Source organism: Chiloscyllium punctatum, chromosome 44, assembly GCF_047496795.1.
Source record: "Chiloscyllium punctatum isolate Juve2018m chromosome 44, sChiPun1.3, whole genome shotgun sequence".
Lineage (NCBI taxonomy): Eukaryota > Metazoa > Chordata > Chondrichthyes > Orectolobiformes > Hemiscylliidae > Chiloscyllium > Chiloscyllium punctatum.
The window spans coordinates 65,803,169-65,822,208 of NC_092782.1; the positions used below are offsets into that span (position 1 = coordinate 65,803,169).

A 19,040-nucleotide genomic window follows, 5' to 3' on the forward strand; every position below is an offset into this window, starting at 1 on the left:
TTGGTAAGTCATGTTAAAATTGTACACGACATTGGTTCAGCTGCATTTAGAATACTGTGCACGGTTCTGGGCACCACATTACCAAAAGGGTGTGGACGCTTTGGAGAGGGTGCAGAGAAGGTTTATGAGGATGTTGCCTGGTATAGAAGGTGCTAGCTATGAAGAGGGGTTGAGTAGGTTAGGTTTGTTTTCATTAGAAAAATGGAGATTGAGGAGGGACCTGATTGAGGTTTACAAAATCATGAAGGATATAGACAGGGTGGATAGAGACAAGCTTTTTCCCAGGGTGAAGGATTCAGTAATGAGAGGTCATGCTTTCAAGGTGAGAGGTGGAAAGTTTAAGGAGGATACACATGGCAAGTATTTCACACAGAGAGGTGGGCATCTGGAACACGTTGCCAGCAGAGGTAATAGAAGCAAGCACGGTAGATTCATTTAAGACGCGTCTGGACTGATGCATGAGTAGGTGGGGAGCAGAGGGATACAGATGCTTAGGAATTGAATGACAGGTTTAGGCAATACATTTGGATCATCTCAGGCTTGGAGGGCCGAAGGGCCTGTTCCTGGGCTGTAAATTTTCTTTGTTCTTTGTACTTTGTGGGATTGATGTAGATTTAGATTAGACTTTAGTTGGTGCAGACGTGATGGGCCAAATGGCCTCTTCTGTATTAGGTGATTTTACAATTCCATGAGTTAAGGGTTTCCACCTTAACCAGATCACCCACCACATTCTGAGTGAAAATATTTTGTAGTTGAAAATGTTCACCAATCAGTCCCTTTGCCTACATCACCAGAGTTGAATAAGAATGAGGAGAGGGAGAGGGGTGGACTATCAAACCCCTCCATGCCCTGGTTTGCATAAAATACAAGTTCCAAGTGTACAATACCAAATACATGCAAAGGAACTGCCTTCGTACAGTATCTGCAATTCCAAATGGGTTGACTACTCAAGGCTATTTGGGAATGTTCTGTGAATAGTTTTGAGGTCAGTGTCTGCTACCTTTGTAATGTGGATATTGTCACTGATAAATTATCAGTTGAGATATTGGTAAATTATTGAAACTGTGAAAAGGTCTGGAGACATCAGCCATGTTTATTCCCCTGCCAGGGTCACCTGTGTTCTGAGTGCTTCTATGTAGAATATATTTGTTTAACATTTAGGATCTGGCAGGTAGCACACAAATTATACTCCAAGAGCAGAGCCCAAACATTCCTTGAAAACCTCAGCAATACCCTAAATGCACCCATCCACACCTCCAGTCCCTCACACACTTTCTTTTCCCCACCCGCCAAAAACTTGCAGACATAATCTTCCTCCTTCTCTCAGTTCCTAGTAGCGACCTTGTATAAACTTTCACCAGCAAAGACTGTGGTTGGCAAGTGTGAGCACAAATAATGATAATGTTCCATGGAACCTCTGCCTTTCCAGGATTCCTGATTTAGAACATTTTCACTGAACCCTGCCCAGCTCCTTCAAAACATTGAGCTCAATAAGTTCATGGAGAAAGTTATTACCATTAATTCTGATAAACAATGTCCTATTAATGATTGGAACTAATTAGAGTTACATGAAAACATTATAACCGTGTGTTCTTGTCTTTGGCCTCAAGGTTTATCAGCACTAAGTTATTTGGATTTGATTGTTTCCAAGCACTTTATTACAGGTTTATAGAACAGTGGCATCAGTTTACATTGAAATTCATGTGCAGTTTGAGATCATTAGGAAATGTTACTTGATGTGCAGAGCTAACCCTATTCAAATATTATTTGTATTCCTTCAATTAATACCTTCAGCTAAAACAAATTGGAATTGTTACACTTGTGTGTTTTATCAATAACTGAATCTACAGTAGGATCAGTATCATTCAATTTGTGTTTTATTGCTGGTCTTCTTTATAAAGTGTTGATTGTTTTTTCAGGAGAAAAGCAAAAGTCCCCAGGAGTTGACCCAAAACAGCTGGCTGCAGAACTACAGAAGGTGTCCCAAGAGGCACCCTCTGTCATTACCTCAGCCACAGAGAAAGGAACCCACAGCCATTCAGGAACCACATCAGCCACTTCGAGTGCTGCCCCCAGCCCTGGACAACCAGGTTCACCTGCAGTTAGCAAAAAACGACACAGCAGCAAGGTGAGCAGATGCCTTTAAACATTAGTTTAAACATCACTAATACTAAAAGTATAGCATGCTAGTGGACTCATTGAATTCAATGAAATATTGAATAAGTTAAAATATTTATAAGTTTTACATTTAGAAGGAAGGGTTTCCTAAAGTGACAAGTTTGGTAATTAATTAAAGGAATATGTTTTATTTCAGCAAAGGTTTCCTGAGGCGCATTGAATTGTTACAGCCCACTTGGGAAAGTAGCAGATTCTCAAATCCTGTGACTCCTGGGATCACCTCAAAAGTTAATGATTTAGTTAAATTCCACAAAGTTCTCAATTATCTGCCTGATGGAATCGGGTTAACAGAAAGCATGACCAGATTCCTGAACTTAACAAGAACCACTATATAATACAGATCAATTCTAACCATATGGAAAATGAAATTATGAACTAACAACTTATAACTAGTTAAAACTCTAGCCCCTTTTTTAAACCTCTACTCACACATAGGGGCAGTCACTGACAAACTGGTGTTATGGGTAGAGGTAAAACTCTGGAGAAACACTTCAGTAGCACCATTCCACAGGGTTTAATGGGATGCTCCTTTTGTTTCCCATAACCTTTTATTCTTCAGTCTCCTTTCTACAAGTGTTTTTCGTTTCTTCACAGGCGGCACAGAACAAATGCAATACCACTTGTAATGTATTTGACTTACTGGTTAAAGGCAACAGCTTATAGAACTGGTGGGACACTCCACGTACTTTTACTGCAGAGAGATAGAAACACAAAACCTGCTCTTCTAGTAGGCCGAAAGCTTCCCAGCAGCCTCTGCTGTAAGCCCCCAAGCTCTTCACCTGCCCAGGAACAAATCAGAGAACTGTCGTCAGGATGATGACTTCAAACATCCACAACATTCAAACATCACAAATCAATCAGCAAGATGTTGTTACCTGAATCCCACTCTGCATGCACTCACCAGTACCATGCCATCCTATCTCTCCTTCCTCACTACTAACAAACCAGCAAGGTAAACAAAACTTACAATGTGGTCCAGTAACTTGTTCGAAAAAGCGCAGTAATTCCTTCCACAGTTTTTGATTTCAAACTAATATTTTTTTTCCCATTTCAGTGTACAACTAAACTAAACAAAACACAATCAGCTTGTTTTTACACAATTTACTGTTCAGATGTTAAAGAACTAAAATTCACATGGAATAATAGAATTCCTACAATGTGGAAACAGGTCATTCAGCCCAACAAGTCCACATCAACCCTCCAAAGAGTAACCCACCCAGAACCATTCCCCTACCCTATATTTACCCCTAACTAATGCACCTAACCATACATCCCTGAACACTATGGGCAATTTAGCACAGCAAATTCACCTAACCTGCACATCTTTAGATTGTGGGAGGAAACCAGAGCATCCGGAGGAAACCCACGTAGACACGGGGGAAAATGTGCAAACTCCACACATACAGTCGCCCAAGGTGGGAACCAAACCCGAGTCCCTGACACTGTGAGGTGGCATTGCTAACCATTGAGCCACCATGCTGCCCCTAACTGTGCCATTCACAGCAGCGGAGATGAGAGTTATAGAATCAAAGAATGCTGATAGCGTAGAAAAAAGCCAATCAGCTTATTCTGGCCCGAATGCCCATCTGCAGGAACAATTCACTGAGGGCCACTTAACTGTTTATTTCATCTTTTTTTTCAGATAATAATTCAATTCTCCTTTGTGAAGCTTTAGTTGAACCTTATTCCACTACATTCACAGGCAGCATGTTCAAATCTGAACCATTCTCTGCATAAAATATTTTCTCCTCATGATATCGCACTTGTCTTTCCAGCTCATGTTGTGATTGAATTTGTTCGATCCCAGATAAAAACCTAGCTTGTTGGATTATGTTTTGTTTTGGTTTGGTTTTAACAAGCGATCTCTCACTAAAACAAACACACACAATGTTGCAGATTATGAATTATCTATAAAAAAGAAGTTTATTAACCAAAAGAAATGAAGATAAAATGGAATAAATGAAGCTACGTTCTTTTAACACAAGTGCAGAATATAACACAAATGCAGAAGGAAAGTATAATCCAATTAATCCTAAAGCACTCCTTTACAAGTTCCAAAAACTCTTATCCCTTATACAATGCGCAAAAACAGCCCTCTTAGAAAGAAACACCTTTTGTGATACCTTAGTTTTAGATTTAGGTTTTATTATCACGTGTATGGAATATAAGAGTACAGAGAAGTGTGCAATGTCACCACACATGGCACCATTTTAAGTACAGAAGTATCTAGAATCCTTAATTATAGAGATAGAAAAATAAAGAAATCAGTTAAAAAGTTCAGCACCACAGTCTTCTCAGTATAAAAGTGGAAAAATAAAGAAATCAATTTTAAAAAGTCAAATATTACAGTCCTTTCTTAAGTTGTGGACCTGACAGCGCTTCAAGCTGGGCTTTCCTCAAGCGGGCTTGCTCTCCCCAACACTGGGCATGCTTTCACCACGTTGGGCTAAGACCTGCCCCTGTTCACCAGCTGCCTTCGCCGCTGACCTCCATCGGGCATGCCAGGCTTCGCTGCCACTCGCAAGGCTTTGTCCCCGACCGCCGCTGACCGTAGCTGCTGTCTTCCTTTGTGACTGTTCGCTGCTGCCACCATCTTTCGATGCCGCCATTCTTCACCACAGACGGCATCCGGGCTCATACTGGGCCCCAGCTGCTGCTACGCTCCATTGCCACATTAGCCACCTCGTTGCAGAGTCCCACTCTGGTGCTGCTCCAGACATGCAGTAGGTGAGTAGACTAAGAAAAAATAAATAATTAAGTGAAAGGGAGGAAAGAAAAGTGAGAAAAGAAGAAGAAAGAAAAGCAATCAGGGTGGACAAGCTCTGCTCAGGAGCCCTACTCTGCTGCCATCTTGAAAGAGCCAGTGAAGATACAGCACAGTGAGGCTCCCTGAGGTACTCAACTTAACAGAAAGTGTTAATTTAACCCCTCTAGGTCTCTGTACTTTCTCACCAATTGTAGAGGTTGTTGTAAACATTGCCAGTGTGGGATGGATCTATGAGAATGCTGGAAGCCTTTCCTTTACAGCGGGCCTGGTAGTTTCTTCCTGGAGCTGTCATTCATCTGAGTTTAAACATACTTAGATTGAAGTAACTTCTTCTGATTTGGGACAATCACTTGTTCATTACCTAGACAGTTTAGATTTACTATATTCTCCCCTTCATAGTGGCATTGCTCTATTCAAGGTCTTCACAGAATGTGCAAAACAAAATAAGATTACAAAGGGTCTGTGCCACGAAGCTATGGGTTTCCCCAAGCTGAAAAGAAATTTTAAAATTCTAAAGCATAATGATTTACCTTGCTAAGTTGTAAAACATCCTAATTTAAATAAAAGCCAATTAGTGCTACAAAAGTAGCTCTCTGCGACTGTTTTAAGTTATTATGGCAGCATAGGCACTCAGAAGTTAATTATTAACCAGATATACACAAAACCCACATGTCGCTCAGACAAACTTAAAATTGATAATTTTTAAAATACAAAAATAATCACACAGTCTATATCACATCACTCCATTCTTCGATCAACAGAAATAATTTCTCCTTCTCTACTTTGGACAGACCATGCATGAATTGAATTGAATTGAATTGAGTTGAATTGAATTGACTTGAATTTATTGTCACATGTACCGTGGCACAGTGAAAAGCTTTGTCTTGCAGCGATACAGGCAGATCACAGAGTTAAATAGCATAGATAAGTAAATAAAGGTAAACAGCAGCAAAAACAAAGACACAGGTACATGTGAATGTTAAGAGTTTGTGAGTCCATTCAGTATTCTAACAACAATAGGGTAGAAACTGTTTCAAAACCAGCTGGTGCATGTGTTCAGGCTTCTGTACCTTCTCCCCGATGGTAGAGGTTGTAGAAAAACATTGCCGGGGTGGGATGGATCTTTGAGAATGCTGATGGCCTTTCCTTGACAGTGGGCCTGGAGGACGGATTCTATAGATGGGAGGTTGGCCTTTGTGATTGTCTGGGCCGAGTTCACCACTCTCTGTAACTGTGTCTGATCTTGAATGGTACAGTTGCCATGCCAGGTAGTGATACATCCAGACAAAATGCTCTTGATGGTGCACCTACAAAGTTGGCAAGGGTATTCGCTGTCACGCCAAGTTTCCTCAGCTTCCTGAGGAAGAAGAGACATTGTTGGGCCTTTGTAACGAGTGTGTCCACATGAAGAGTCCAAGAAAGCTTGTTGTGGATGACCATTCCCAGGAGCTTGACACCCTCCACTCATTCCACCTCTGTGCTGTTAATGTGTAGGGGGGGCATGAGTAACATCCTGCCGAAAGTCAGTAATGAGTTCCTTGGTTTTGCCGGCATTGAGAGCTAGGTAGTTTTCAGTGCACCATTTTTCCAGGTCTTCCATCTCCCGTCTGTAGTCTGTTTCGTCACTATCTGAGATTTGATTGACTATGGTGGTGTCATCAGCGAACTTGTAAATGGCATTAGTCTGGTCTTTGGTGACACAGTCATGGGTATATAGTGAGTACAGTAAGGGGCTGAGTACGCACCCTTGGGGGGCTCCCGTGTTGAGTGTGGTGAGGATGACGTATTGTCCCCAATCTTCACTGATTGTGGCCTGTGGCTCAGGAAACTGAGGATCCAGTTGCAGAGAGTGGGGCTTAGTGCAAGATCACTAACTTTGGTAATCAGTTTCAAGGGGATAATAGTGTTAAGGGCTGAACTGTCGTCAATGAGTAGCATTCTTATGTAGATGTTCTTGGTGTCAAGATGTTCTAGGGAAGAGTGAAGGGCAAGTGATATGGCATCTGATCTGGATCTGTTGGTCCAATAGGCAAATTGGAGTGGGTCAAGAGTAGTGGGGAAGCTGGAGTTGATTAATGCCATGACCAGCCTTTCAAAGCACTTCATCACCACCGAAGTTAAGGCCACTGGGCGGTAGTCATTGATACATGCTGCATGAGCCTTCTTAGTTAAAGGGATGATGTTGGCCCTCTTGAAACAGGCAGCGACAGTGGCCTGCTGCAGGGACAGGTTGAAGATGTCAGAGAAAATCTCTGACAGTTGATCTGCACATGCTCTGAGTGCACAGCCTGGTACTCCGTCTGGTCCCATCGCTTTTGTTAGATTCGCACAAACGAAAACTGGTCTGACCTCTGATGCAGTGACTGTTGGAATAGGTTTGTCAGGACTTGTCAGAATAGGTGTTACCTCTCCGCTGAAATTCTGCTCAAAGTGAGCATAGAAGAAGTTGAGATGATCTGGGAGGGATGTGTCATTTTCTGCTACCTTGCACTTTTCCTTTTTTAGAATCTGTGATATCATTCAGTCCTTGCTATAGTCACTGGGTGTCTGTGTGGGTCTCTAGTTTGGATCAGTATTGGACCTTGGCTATCTTAATGGCTCTGCAAAAGTCATACTTGGATTTCTTACGTTTGAGTGGGTCTCCTAATCTGAAGGCCTCAGGCTTGGTTTTTAACAGGTTCTGTATGTCCTGATTCATCCAGGGTTTCCTGTTGGGGAACACCCGGATTGACTTCGTCGGTATGCAGTCCTCCACACACTTGCTGGTAAAATCTGTGATGGAGGTGGCTTACTCGTCCAAGGTACCTGTGGCCTGTTTGAACATGGCCAAAAAGCTGATTCCAGACAGCACTGGAGTTGATCCTCTGCCTCCTCCAACCAGCACTGGACCTGTATCTGCGAGGGGGTCTCCTGCTTGAGCTTTTGCCTGTAAGCCGGGAGAAGAAACATGGCTTTGTGGTTGGAGTTCCTGAAATAAGGGCAGGGGATAGAGTGGTAGGCACTTTGCACAGTGGTTTAGCAGTGGTCTAAAATGTTCAGGCCCCTGGTGGGGCAGGTAATGTTCTGGTGGTACTTGGGCAATCCTTAGATTGGCCTGATTGAAGTCGCCACTTACAATAAACAAGTGCCTCAGGGTGTTCAATCTCCAGCGTGTTGGTGGTGGAGTACAGCATATCCAGAGCTTCCTCAATCTTTAATTGTGGTGGTATGTACACAGCAGTTAATATACCAGTGGTAGATTCCCGTGGTAGATAGAAGGGGCGGCATTTGATGGTGAGGAATTCAAGGTTTGGGGAGCAATGGCTGCCCAGGGATTCCTGAAGAAGGGCTTATGCCCGAAACGTCGATTCTCCTGCTCCTTTGATGCTGCCTGACCTGTTGCGCTTTTCCAGCAACACGTTTTTAAGCAGGGTTGTAACGTACATGCACCATAAGTTGTTGATTAAAAAGTAAACCCCTCCACCCTTTGCCTTATCCAAGGACACTGTAAGGTCCAATATGATGGACCGCATAATTTTGAATAGTTTGACCTGGTAGGGGGATTGAATTCCAGAGCCATGTTGTCATGTTGCAACTATACAAAACGCTAGTGCGCTGCAACTGGAATATTGTGTACAGTTCTGGTCACCCATTACAGGAAGGATGTGGAAGTATTAGAAAAGGTGCAGAGGAGATTTATCAGGATGTTGCCTGGTCTGGAGGGAAAGTCTTATGAGGAAAGGCTGAGAGACTTGGGTCTGTTCTCATTGGAAAGAAGAAGGCTAAGAGGGGATTTGACATACAAGATGATCAGAGGATGAGATAGGGTAGACAATGAAAGTCTTTATCCTAAGATGATGACATCAGATTGTACGAGGGGACATAACTACAAATTGAAGGGTGATCGATTTAAGACAGATGTCAGAGGCTGATTCTTTACTCAGAGAGTGGTAAGGGCGTGGAATGACCTACCTGCCAATGCAGTTAACTCAGCCACATTATGGAGATTTAAACAATCCTTGAATAAGCACGTGGATGATGATGTGTAGGGGATGGTCTTAGATTAGTTCACAGGTCGGCACAACATCGAGGGCTGAAGTGCATTTTGACGCTGTATTGTTCTATGTTCTAAATCTCTTGTCTGTCTTCTCTTCTCCACGAAGATCAGCCCCTGCTTCTCCAATCTACCTTTGCAACTGAATTTTGTCACTCATAAACCATTTTCATGAAATTTCTCACTCTAAAATTGGAGAATTACAGCCTGAACTGTGAGAAATTGTTAGTGGAGAGAAAGGAAACAGCAGAGAAATTGAACAACTTTGTTTTCAGAGAAAACACAGAGATCTTCCCAAAGATCTTTTGCAAAGGTAAAACTGAAATAAATTAGTGTTCATAAAGTAGTGCTAGAGAAATTAATGGGACTGAAATGGGACATATTAAAGGAGATGGCCGTGGAAATAATGAAGACATTGATTGCCATTTTCCAAAATGCTCTAGATTCGGGAATAGTCCCGGCATATTGGAGTGTAGAAAAATTTAAAAGAGGGGGAGAGAAAAATGGAAATTACAGACTGATTAGTCTGCATTCAATCATCTGCTGAAATCAAGAAATCCATCAACATGGACACACTTAGTCACATCCACAAATTGTAACCTTTTACGTGCATAGATGTCTTCAGTCCTAGGTACATATTTTCTTGACTTTGGGCTGCTTAACCTTATCCTAGCCTGACTGTGCCTGGTACTGCTTCCACAATTCCTTATCAGTATCTGTGTTTTCCATCTGGATTATGTACCTGTCCATGAATTATACCTAGAAATGCGCAAAAGGAATCCTCTGTCTTCTGATTCCCAAGGCTTCTCTGGAAAGTTCTGCTGATGCCAGCACTTATTCTATGCAAGGTTGGCCTGGACAATTCTGCTAACTGTGTGTGAAGATAGAAATCCTGATTTAATTCTCACAGTAAATACCTACTTAACTCTTACTTAACTAACATCAGCAGAAGGGAAAATATTGTGAAGAACATGATAACAGAGCACTTAAAATGTAAACACAAAGTCACCTTGGATTTATGAAAAGGAATTGGTGTTTGACAAAGTTTTTTGAAGTTGTGCTGGTAGAATAGATAAGGGAGAATCAGTGGATGTGTTGTATTTGGATTTTCAGGAAGTTTTTGATAAACATCCTTATATGAGGGTACTGTGCAAGATTAAATCACATGGAATTGGTGGTAATAGACTAATATGAATTGACAGTTGGTTAGCAGACAGAAAACAGTAGCAATAAGAGGACTTTTTTTCAGAGTAGAAGACATTGACAAGTGGGGTCAGTGTTTGGGCCCCAGCAGTTCTCACTATATATCAATGACTTGGATGATGGAAACAAATGTAATATTTCCAAGTTTGCTGATGATACAAAATTAAATGGGAATATAGGTGATGAAGAGAACATAGAGGCTTCAGGACAATTTTGACAAATCGAGTGAATCGGCCAATATATGGTGTCTGAAGTATAACAATGATAAATAACAATGATAAATATGAAGTCACAGAAAGCAAGCATGCAGATGAAGCAAGCAATGAGGAAAGTAAATGATATGTTGCCGTTCATTGCAAGAGTGTTTGAATAAAGGAGCAAGGATGTCTTACTGCATCTATAGAGGGCCTTGATGAGACCACACCTGGAGTATTGTTTGCAGATTTAATCTCTTTACTCAAGGAACAGGTTGAGCGAGATTGCCGTTGATCGAATGTTTACCAGTCTGATCCCTGGGATGGAACATTTGTCTTATCAGGAGTGATTGAGTTGACTGGACAGCACAGAAACAGGCCCTTTGGCCCAGAGGCCCTGCGTTAACACATGATGGCTTTCTAAACTAAAAGCCTTTTGCCTCCATGCCGTCCATATCTTTCTATTCCCTGCCTATTCATGTATCTGTCAAGATGCCTCTTAAAAGTTGCTATTGTATCCCCCTGCACCATCTCCTCTGGCAGCACCTTCCAGGCACTTACCACCCTCTGTGTAAAACTTTTGCCTCTCAGATCTCCTTTAAACTTAGCCTCTTTTACATTAAACCTCTATCACCTAATAATTGACATTTCAACCTTGGGAAAATGACTCAAACTATCCATTCTGTCCAAGCTTCTCATAATTTTATATATTTCTATCAGGCCACCCCTCATCCTTCAATGTTCACATGAAAACAATCCAGGTTTGTGTCATCTCAATCACAGCTGACACCCTCCAAACCAGGCAACATCCTGGTAAATCATTTCTGTACCCTTTCATAAGCCTCCAGATCCTTCTGGTAGTGTGGTGATCTGAACTGTAAAAAATATTCAAAATTTGGCCTATCTAAATTTCTATACAGCAGTAACATGATTTGCTGATTTTTATACTATACATTCTGACCAATGAAGGGAAGCATCTCACATGCCTTCTTGACCACCTTAATCACTTGTGTTGCCATTTTCAGGGAATTGTAGACTTAGATCCCTCTGTCTGGATTGAGTCATAGAGTCATAGAAATATACAACATGGAAACAGACCCTTTGATCCAACTCGTCCATACTGACCAGATATCCCAACCCAATCTAGTTCCACCTGCCAGCACCCAGCCCATATCCCTCCAAACCCTTCCTATTTATATACACATCCAGATGCCTTTTAAATGTTGCAATTGTACCAGCCTCCACCACATCCTCTGGCAGCTCATTCTATACACGTACCACCCTCTGTGTGAAAAAGTTGCCCCTTAGGTCTCTTTTATATCTTTCCCCTCTCACCCTAAACTCTATCTGCCATTTCTCTGCCCAAGTCTCTAGTTTGCCCATGTCCTGCTGTAGATCCTGGTAATCCTCCTCACTACAACTCCCACAATCTTTGCATCATCCTCAAATTAATAATCAGGTCACCTACATTGTCCTCCAAATCATTTGAATATATGACAAACAACAGGGGTACCAGCACTGATCCCTGCAGAACACCACTGGTCACAGATCTTCAACTGAAAAGCATCCTTCTACCCCTATAGTCCTCTTCTCTGACTAAGCCAGTTCTGTATACATCTTACCAGCTCATCCGCAAATGCCATGTGACTTCACTTTTGTATCAGCTTACCATGAGGGTCCTTGTCAAAGGCCTTGCTAAAGCCCATTTAGATAACATCTACTGGCCTTCCCTCATCAATCAACTTCTTCACTTCCTCAAAAACTCAAATCTAGTTTGTGAGACACGACCTTCCCCACACAAAGCCATGCTACCTATTGCAAATAAGTAAATTTTTCTAAATGTGGATAAATGCTATCCTCTTCTCCAATAACATTGTTCAATGGCCAGTACATTACTGAATTATTCCTGTTGCCCCTCTTAAACAATGGAACGATGTTGGTTATTCTCCAGACCTCTGTGGCCTCTACAGAGGATACAAAGATTTTGTACTAGGCCCCAGCAATTTCCTCATCTATTTCCCATAGAATTCTGGCATAGATTCCATCAGGTCCTGGGGATTTGTCTACCTTAATACTTTTCAAAATACCCAGCACCTTTTTTATCCCCTGGAATATCAACACACCCCTCCCAAGACTGACCATCCATCATGTCTGTCTCCTTTGTGAATACTGATGTTAGGACTTTACCCCCTTGCTCTGGCTTCATGCATAAATTCCCTTTTATTGTCCTTGATTGGGCCTACCCTTTCCTGAGCCACCCTCTTGCTCCTTGTATATGTCTAAAACACCTTGGGAGTTTCCTTATCCTATTTGCCAAAGACCTTTCACTGTTTCTTTTAGCCCTCCTGGTTCCTTGTTTGAGTTCTTTACTGCTGATCTTGTATTCTTTAAGGACTTTGTTTTCAGTTTCCTAAACCTGGCGTAAGCCTCCTTTTTCTTTTCGCTTGTCATCCAAGGCTCCTGAATCTTGCCATCATGTTCCTTCATTTTCACAGGAACATTCTGGTTCTGAACTCTATCAACTGGCCTTTAAACGATTCCTACATGCCTGATGTGGCTTTATCCTCAAACAGCTACCCCCAATCCACATTCCCCAGTTCCTGCCTAATATCATGGTAGTTAGGCTGCCTGCAGTTTAATATTTTCACCCAAGGACTACTCTTTTCCTTATCCATAAGTAACCTAAAACTTACAGAATAATGGTCACTGTTCCTGAAATGCACCACCACTGAAACTTCAATCATCTGGATGGGCTCATTCTCCAAATTCAAGTTAATTATGGCCCCTGTAGTTGGATTAAATAGTTCGAATATTTATACCTTGTTTCAAAAAATGTCCTGGACACACTTAACAAACTTCCCCTCCACCTAAGCCCCTCGCACTAAGTGAGACCCAGCCAGTGGAGGGGAAATTAAAACTGACCTCCACAACAACACTGTTGCATTTATATTTTTCCATAATCTGAATACAAATCTGTTCCTCTATCTCCTGCTAGTTCTTGAGAGGCTATAGTAAAATCCCATCAAAGCGTTTGCACCCTTCCTATTCCTGAGCCATTCTCATATGGCCTTGCTAGATGAGCCATCCAAGGTGTCCTCCCTCACTAATGCTGTGATATTCTCCTTGATTAGTAATGCAACTGCCCCACCTCTTTTACATCCCTCCATATCTCTTCTGAAATCTCTGAATCCAACAATGTCAAGTTGCCAATCTTTTTCCTCTCTCAACCAAGTCTCCATAATAGCTACAACGTCATGGTCCTATGTATTAATCCAAGCTCTAGGTTCATCTATCTTACCTATTGTACTCCTTGCATTAAAGCAACTGCACATCAGACCGCCAGTCCAGCCTTGTTCAGTAATCTCTTCCTGTCTGTTCTTCCTCTTAGCCTTACTGGTCTTAGTTTCTGACTCTTCCTTAGTCATTTTACTTGCTGATTTACTGCTCTAATTGCTGTACCCACTGTCACACTTGTTTAAATCATAGAACACAGAATATTACAGCGCAGTACAGGCCCTTCGGCCCTCAATGTTGCGCCGCCCTGTCATACTAATCTGAAGCCCATCCCACCTACACTATTCCATGAATGTCCATATGCGTATCCAATGACGACTTAAATGCACTTCAACTTGGCGAATCTACTACCATTGCAGGCAAAGCATTCCATACGCTTACTACTCTCTGAGTAAAGAAACTACCTCTGACATCTGTCTCATACCTATCTCCCCTCACTTTAAAGTTGTGTCCCCTCGTGTTTACCGTCCCCATACTTGGAAAAAGACACTCCCTGTCCACTGTATCTAACCCTCTGATTATCTTGTATGTCTCTATTAAGTCACCTCTCAACCTTCTTCTCTCTAATGAGAACAGCCTCAAGGCCCTCAGCCTTTCCTCGTAAGACATTCCTTCCATACCAGGCAACATCCTAGTAAATCTCCTCTGCACCCTTTCCAAAGCTTCCACATCCTTCTTATAATGCAGTGACCAGAACTGTACACAATACTCCAAGTGTGGCCGTACCAGAGCTTTGTACAGCTGCAGCATAACCTCATGGTTCCGGAACTCAATCCCTCTATTAATAAAGGCCAAAACACTGAATGCCTTCTTAACAACCCTGTCAATCTGGGTGGCAACTTTCAGGGATCTGTGTACATGGACACTGAGATCTCTCTGCTCATTTGCACTCCCAAGAATCCTAGCATTAGCCCAGTACTTTGTATTCCGATTACACCGTCCAAAGTGTATCACCTCACACTTGTCCACATTAAACTCCATTTGCCACCTCTCAGCCCAGCTCTGCATCCTATCTATGTCTCTCTGCAACCTACTACATCCTTCGTCACTATCCACAACGCCACCAACCTTAGTATCGTCCGCAAATTTACTAACCCACCCTTCTAAGCCCTCATCAAGGTCATTTATAAAAATGACGAACAGCAGTGGACCTAACACCGACCCTTGCGGTACGCCGCTAGTAACTGGACACCAAGATGAACATGTTCCATCAACCACAACCCTCTGTTTTCTTTCAGCAAGCCAATTACTGATCCAAACTGCTATGTCTCCCACAATCCCATTCCTCCGCATTTTGTATAATAGCCTACTGTGGGGAACCTTATCGAACGCCTTGCTGGAATCCATATACACCACATCAACCAGTTTACTCTCATCTACCTGTTTGGTCACTTTGTCAAAAAAGTCAATAAGATTCATTAGGCATGACCTACCCTTCACAAAACCGTGCTGACTGTCCATGATCAGATTATTATTTTCTAGACTGTTATAAATCCTATCTCTTATAACCTTTTCCAATACTTTACCAACAACTGAAGTGAGATTCACTGGTCTGTAATTACCAGGGTTGTCTCTACTACCCTTTTTGAACAAGGGAACCACATTTGCTATCCTCCAGTCCTCAGGCACTATTCCTGTAGACAATGATGATTTGAAGATCAATGCCAAAGGCTCGGCAATCTCTTCCCTTGCTTCCCAGAGGATCCTAGGATAGATCCTATCTGGCCCAGGAGACTTGTCTATTTTCACACTCCCAAATGACACTAGCAAACCTCCCTAGAAGTTGGTGCCCCCTCCAGTTTCAGTACAACTTCTTGTACAGAGCCCTCCTGCCCTCAAAGCGATCCTAATAATCCACATACCTGTAGCCTTCCCTCCCTCACCAGCTCTTCAGCCACAGATTTAGCTTTACTATCTTCCCGTTTGTGGCCTCACTGGCACATGGCACAGAAGTAATCCTGAGCTTTAAAATGACAGTATTGCCACCAAGTAGATTTTGCATATTAAGTAAGAATCGATATGCATGTATCCAATAGATGTTCACAATACACATGATAATGCCTAACCCAAAATGGCATGGCTTTCTTGGGAGGAATCCGCACAAGGCATGGATGTCATTTTGGAACAAACTTCATATTTTAGCTGCAACAAACCAGACACTATTGCGCTGAGGTTTGTAGCTTCTAAGTTTAGTTTGAATCCAGCTCATGAAATTGAATTTTTAGTTTGTAAATGTCTGTAATGAATTCAAGTTTTTCAATTATGACATTGGTTCCAGCTGATAATGAGTCAAAAGCAAAAATCTTTGCATAATTACACTGAATTGACAGTCACGTATTAGAATGCAAATACAGGTAGTTTCATGCAATGTGCTTTCAAAAACTGGATTTCTAATGATTTAAGGTCAAATGGAGTCTGTCGGTATTAACCTGGATAATTTTCATAATGACAGCATTTCAGAAACTGGACAAATATTTATCAGCTCTCATCTCCGTTTATTTCACTCTGTGTTGATCTTATATTTTGGCAAAGCATTACATTTATGTCGAAATAACATTCAGGAATCATCAGTTTTTCTGGATTGTAAAATGCAATTAAAAGATACAGAAAAGAGTAAATGGACAGGCAGACTGAAACAAATAGAATGAGAGAGAATAGGAGAAAGAAAGATATAAGCTATCCCTGAAATTACAGTCCATTGTTCGTGCTATGTTTAGCTTTTATAATTACCATTGGTCTTGCCCAGCAAACCTGTTTAATTTCAGAACAACTAATTAAAATGGGATAAATGAGAAGGATGACAGAAGGTTAGCAGTGGGCAACTGATCACAGAAAGAACAAAAGTAAGAAACAAACATAATGAACAACAGGTGAAGAAGGCACTTGGTAGAATACTTGTGCCATCTTGTGTTAATACAGCGATATTAAAATTAGGCAGCTCTTCCTTGTGTTTTATATCTTTTTCATTGATGATCTGTGACTACAAAGCTGATTTTTTAAAATAAGACCTTCCATCCAAAAGGAACTTTGAGGCCAATCTTTATCCATCAACCAGCTTTGAAAACTCCACTAACATTTTGACCGCTGTGAAAAATTCTGCAACTGCAGCTGAGACAGTCCATAACATTTTGAATTGAACAATCCACAACATTCCAAAAAAAATTTCTCTTTATCTTCCAATCTTAATGGACCCTTTAAAAACTTCCAGGGTTTTGATCTGGGCCTGCATGTTCACCAAAAACTATTAGTTCTTCCTTCAATCATACCCTATATCTCTCCGATGTTTCCTTGAAATCTGTCCATTAGTTTTGAAATATATTGTTTATAAACAAATTAACAAACAGTTAACTCCCCCAACCTTCAGTGGCAAAGTTAAAAATAACAATTATTCAAAATGTCTAATGATAATATGAAAGAGCTATTTAAAATTATTTTCATTCTTTTACAGCCTCCTGAAACAGCAAGTAAATCACATCCAATTACTGGCGAAATTCAGGTAAAACTAATTTTTTTGTACTATATTGCAGTTTATATTTTATTTTTCTGTCTAATATCTTTGAATTAAGCATTCAGTAGCCATTCTGTAAAGCCTTACTCCCTTCACATTGTAAAGATATTTACTTCACAATTTGTTGACAACCTGAAGAAAAATAAGATTATAATTCCATCTTTATATCTTCTATTAAGTTGAAAGTCTGACAATTAAAGAACAGTAAATAAATTCATATGTTATATTGGGTTGCAGCACAATGTGAAAGATTCATAAATAAAGAGAACAACGTGGGAAAGAGGAGGGTTGACTTACGGCACAGGCATCATTGCTGAAAAAAGGAATGATTTGGAGATGCCGGTGTTGGACTGGGGTGGACAAAGTTAAAAATCACACAACACCAGGTTATAGTCCAACAGGTTTAAGTGGAAGCACTAGCTTTCGGAGCGACGCTCCTTCATCAGGTGGTAGTGGAGAGCTCAATCCTAACTCACAGAATTTATAGGAAAACTTTACAGTGTGATGTAACTGAAATTATACATTGAAAAATTGATTGTCTGTTAAGCCTTTCATCTGTTAGAATACAGTGATAGTTTCACATTTACACTTCTTTCATGTGCAAATCACAAAACCTTTTTTTTTAAAAGTCGCATTCTCAGGTTAGCTGTTAACAATGGTGATAGCTAGACAATATGTTGAAGGTGTTGGCTCCCTATGTTCTCTGTCCATGCCACGATGCCTAGACTGACTCCAATCTAAAAAGTGAGACAACGGAGTCCCACATAAACTCATGCAGTTCCAGAGCCCAGAGCCCCACATGAATGCACGCAGCCCCTGAGCAAAGCACAATGTAACCCTGCAAGTACAAACATGAGTTTATGTGGGACTCTGTTGTCTCACTTTTTAGATTGGAGTCGGTAGTTCTGTATCCAAATGGCTAGTTCTCCCTGTATTCCATGAGATCTAACCTTGCTAACCAGTCTCCCATAGGGAACCTTGTCGAATGCCTTACTGAAGTCCATGTAGATCATGTCCACCACTCTGCCCTCATCAATCCTCTTTGTTACTTCTTCAAAAAACTCAATCAAGTTTGTGAGACATGATTTCCCATGCATAAAGCCATGTTGACTATCCCTAATCAGTCCTTGCCTTTCCAAATACATGTTCATCCTGTCCCTCAGGATTCCCTCCAACAACTTGCCCACCACTGACATCAGCCTCACTGGTCTATAGTTCCCTGATTTGTCCTTACCTCCTTTCTTAAACAGTGGCATTCACGTTAGCCAACCTCCAGTCTCACCTCACCTGTGACTACCGATGATATACATATCTCAGTAAGAGGCCCATCAATCACTTCCCTAGCTTCCCACCGAGTTCTAGGGTACACCTGATCAGATCCTGGGATTTATCCTAGAGGGAGGGTGGTGTTGGACGGTTGTTTTTCAGACTGGAGGCCTGTGACCAGTGGTGTGCCACAAGGATTGGTGCTGGGTCCACTACTTTGGATGTGAGCATAAGAGGTACAGTTAGTAAGTTTGCAGATGACACCAAAATTGGAGGTGTAGTGGATAACAAAGAGAGTTATCTCAGATTACAACAGGATCTTGTTCAGGTGGGCCAATGGACTTGAGAAGGATCTGAGAAGTGGCAAATGGAGTTTAATTTAGATAAATGTGAGGTGCTACATTTTGGGACAGCAAATCTTAGCAGGATTTATACACTTAATGGTAAGGTCCTAGGGAGTATTGCTGAAAAAAGAGACCTTGGAGTGCAGATTCATAACTCCTTGAAAGTGGAGTCACAGGTAGATAGGATAGTAAAGAAGGCATTGGGTACGTGGTATGCTTTCCTTTATTGGTCAGAGTATTGACCACAGGATTT

At 41.5% G+C, this 19,040-nt stretch overlaps 1 protein-coding gene across 12 annotated transcripts in view; it reads left to right on the forward strand.

Moving 5' to 3' along the window:
• The window catches only part of pcloa (piccolo presynaptic cytomatrix protein a), a 603,113-nt gene that overhangs the window by 370,488 nt on the left and 213,585 nt on the right, over positions 1-19,040 (forward strand). For 11 of the 12 annotated variants that reach the window (XR_011955333.1, XM_072563105.1, XM_072563109.1 and 8 more), the window contains 2 exons: positions 1,920-2,128; positions 17,118-17,165. Coding sequence is in view for 11 of the 12 variants with exons in the window: in XM_072563105.1 (XP_072419206.1) it covers positions 1,920-2,128; positions 17,118-17,165 (257 nt within the window). In the remaining variant the exon portion in view is untranslated. Of the gene's footprint in view, positions 1-1,919; positions 2,129-17,117; positions 17,166-19,040 lie in introns of those variants that run through there. The other variant, XM_072563116.1, reaches the window with a different exon arrangement.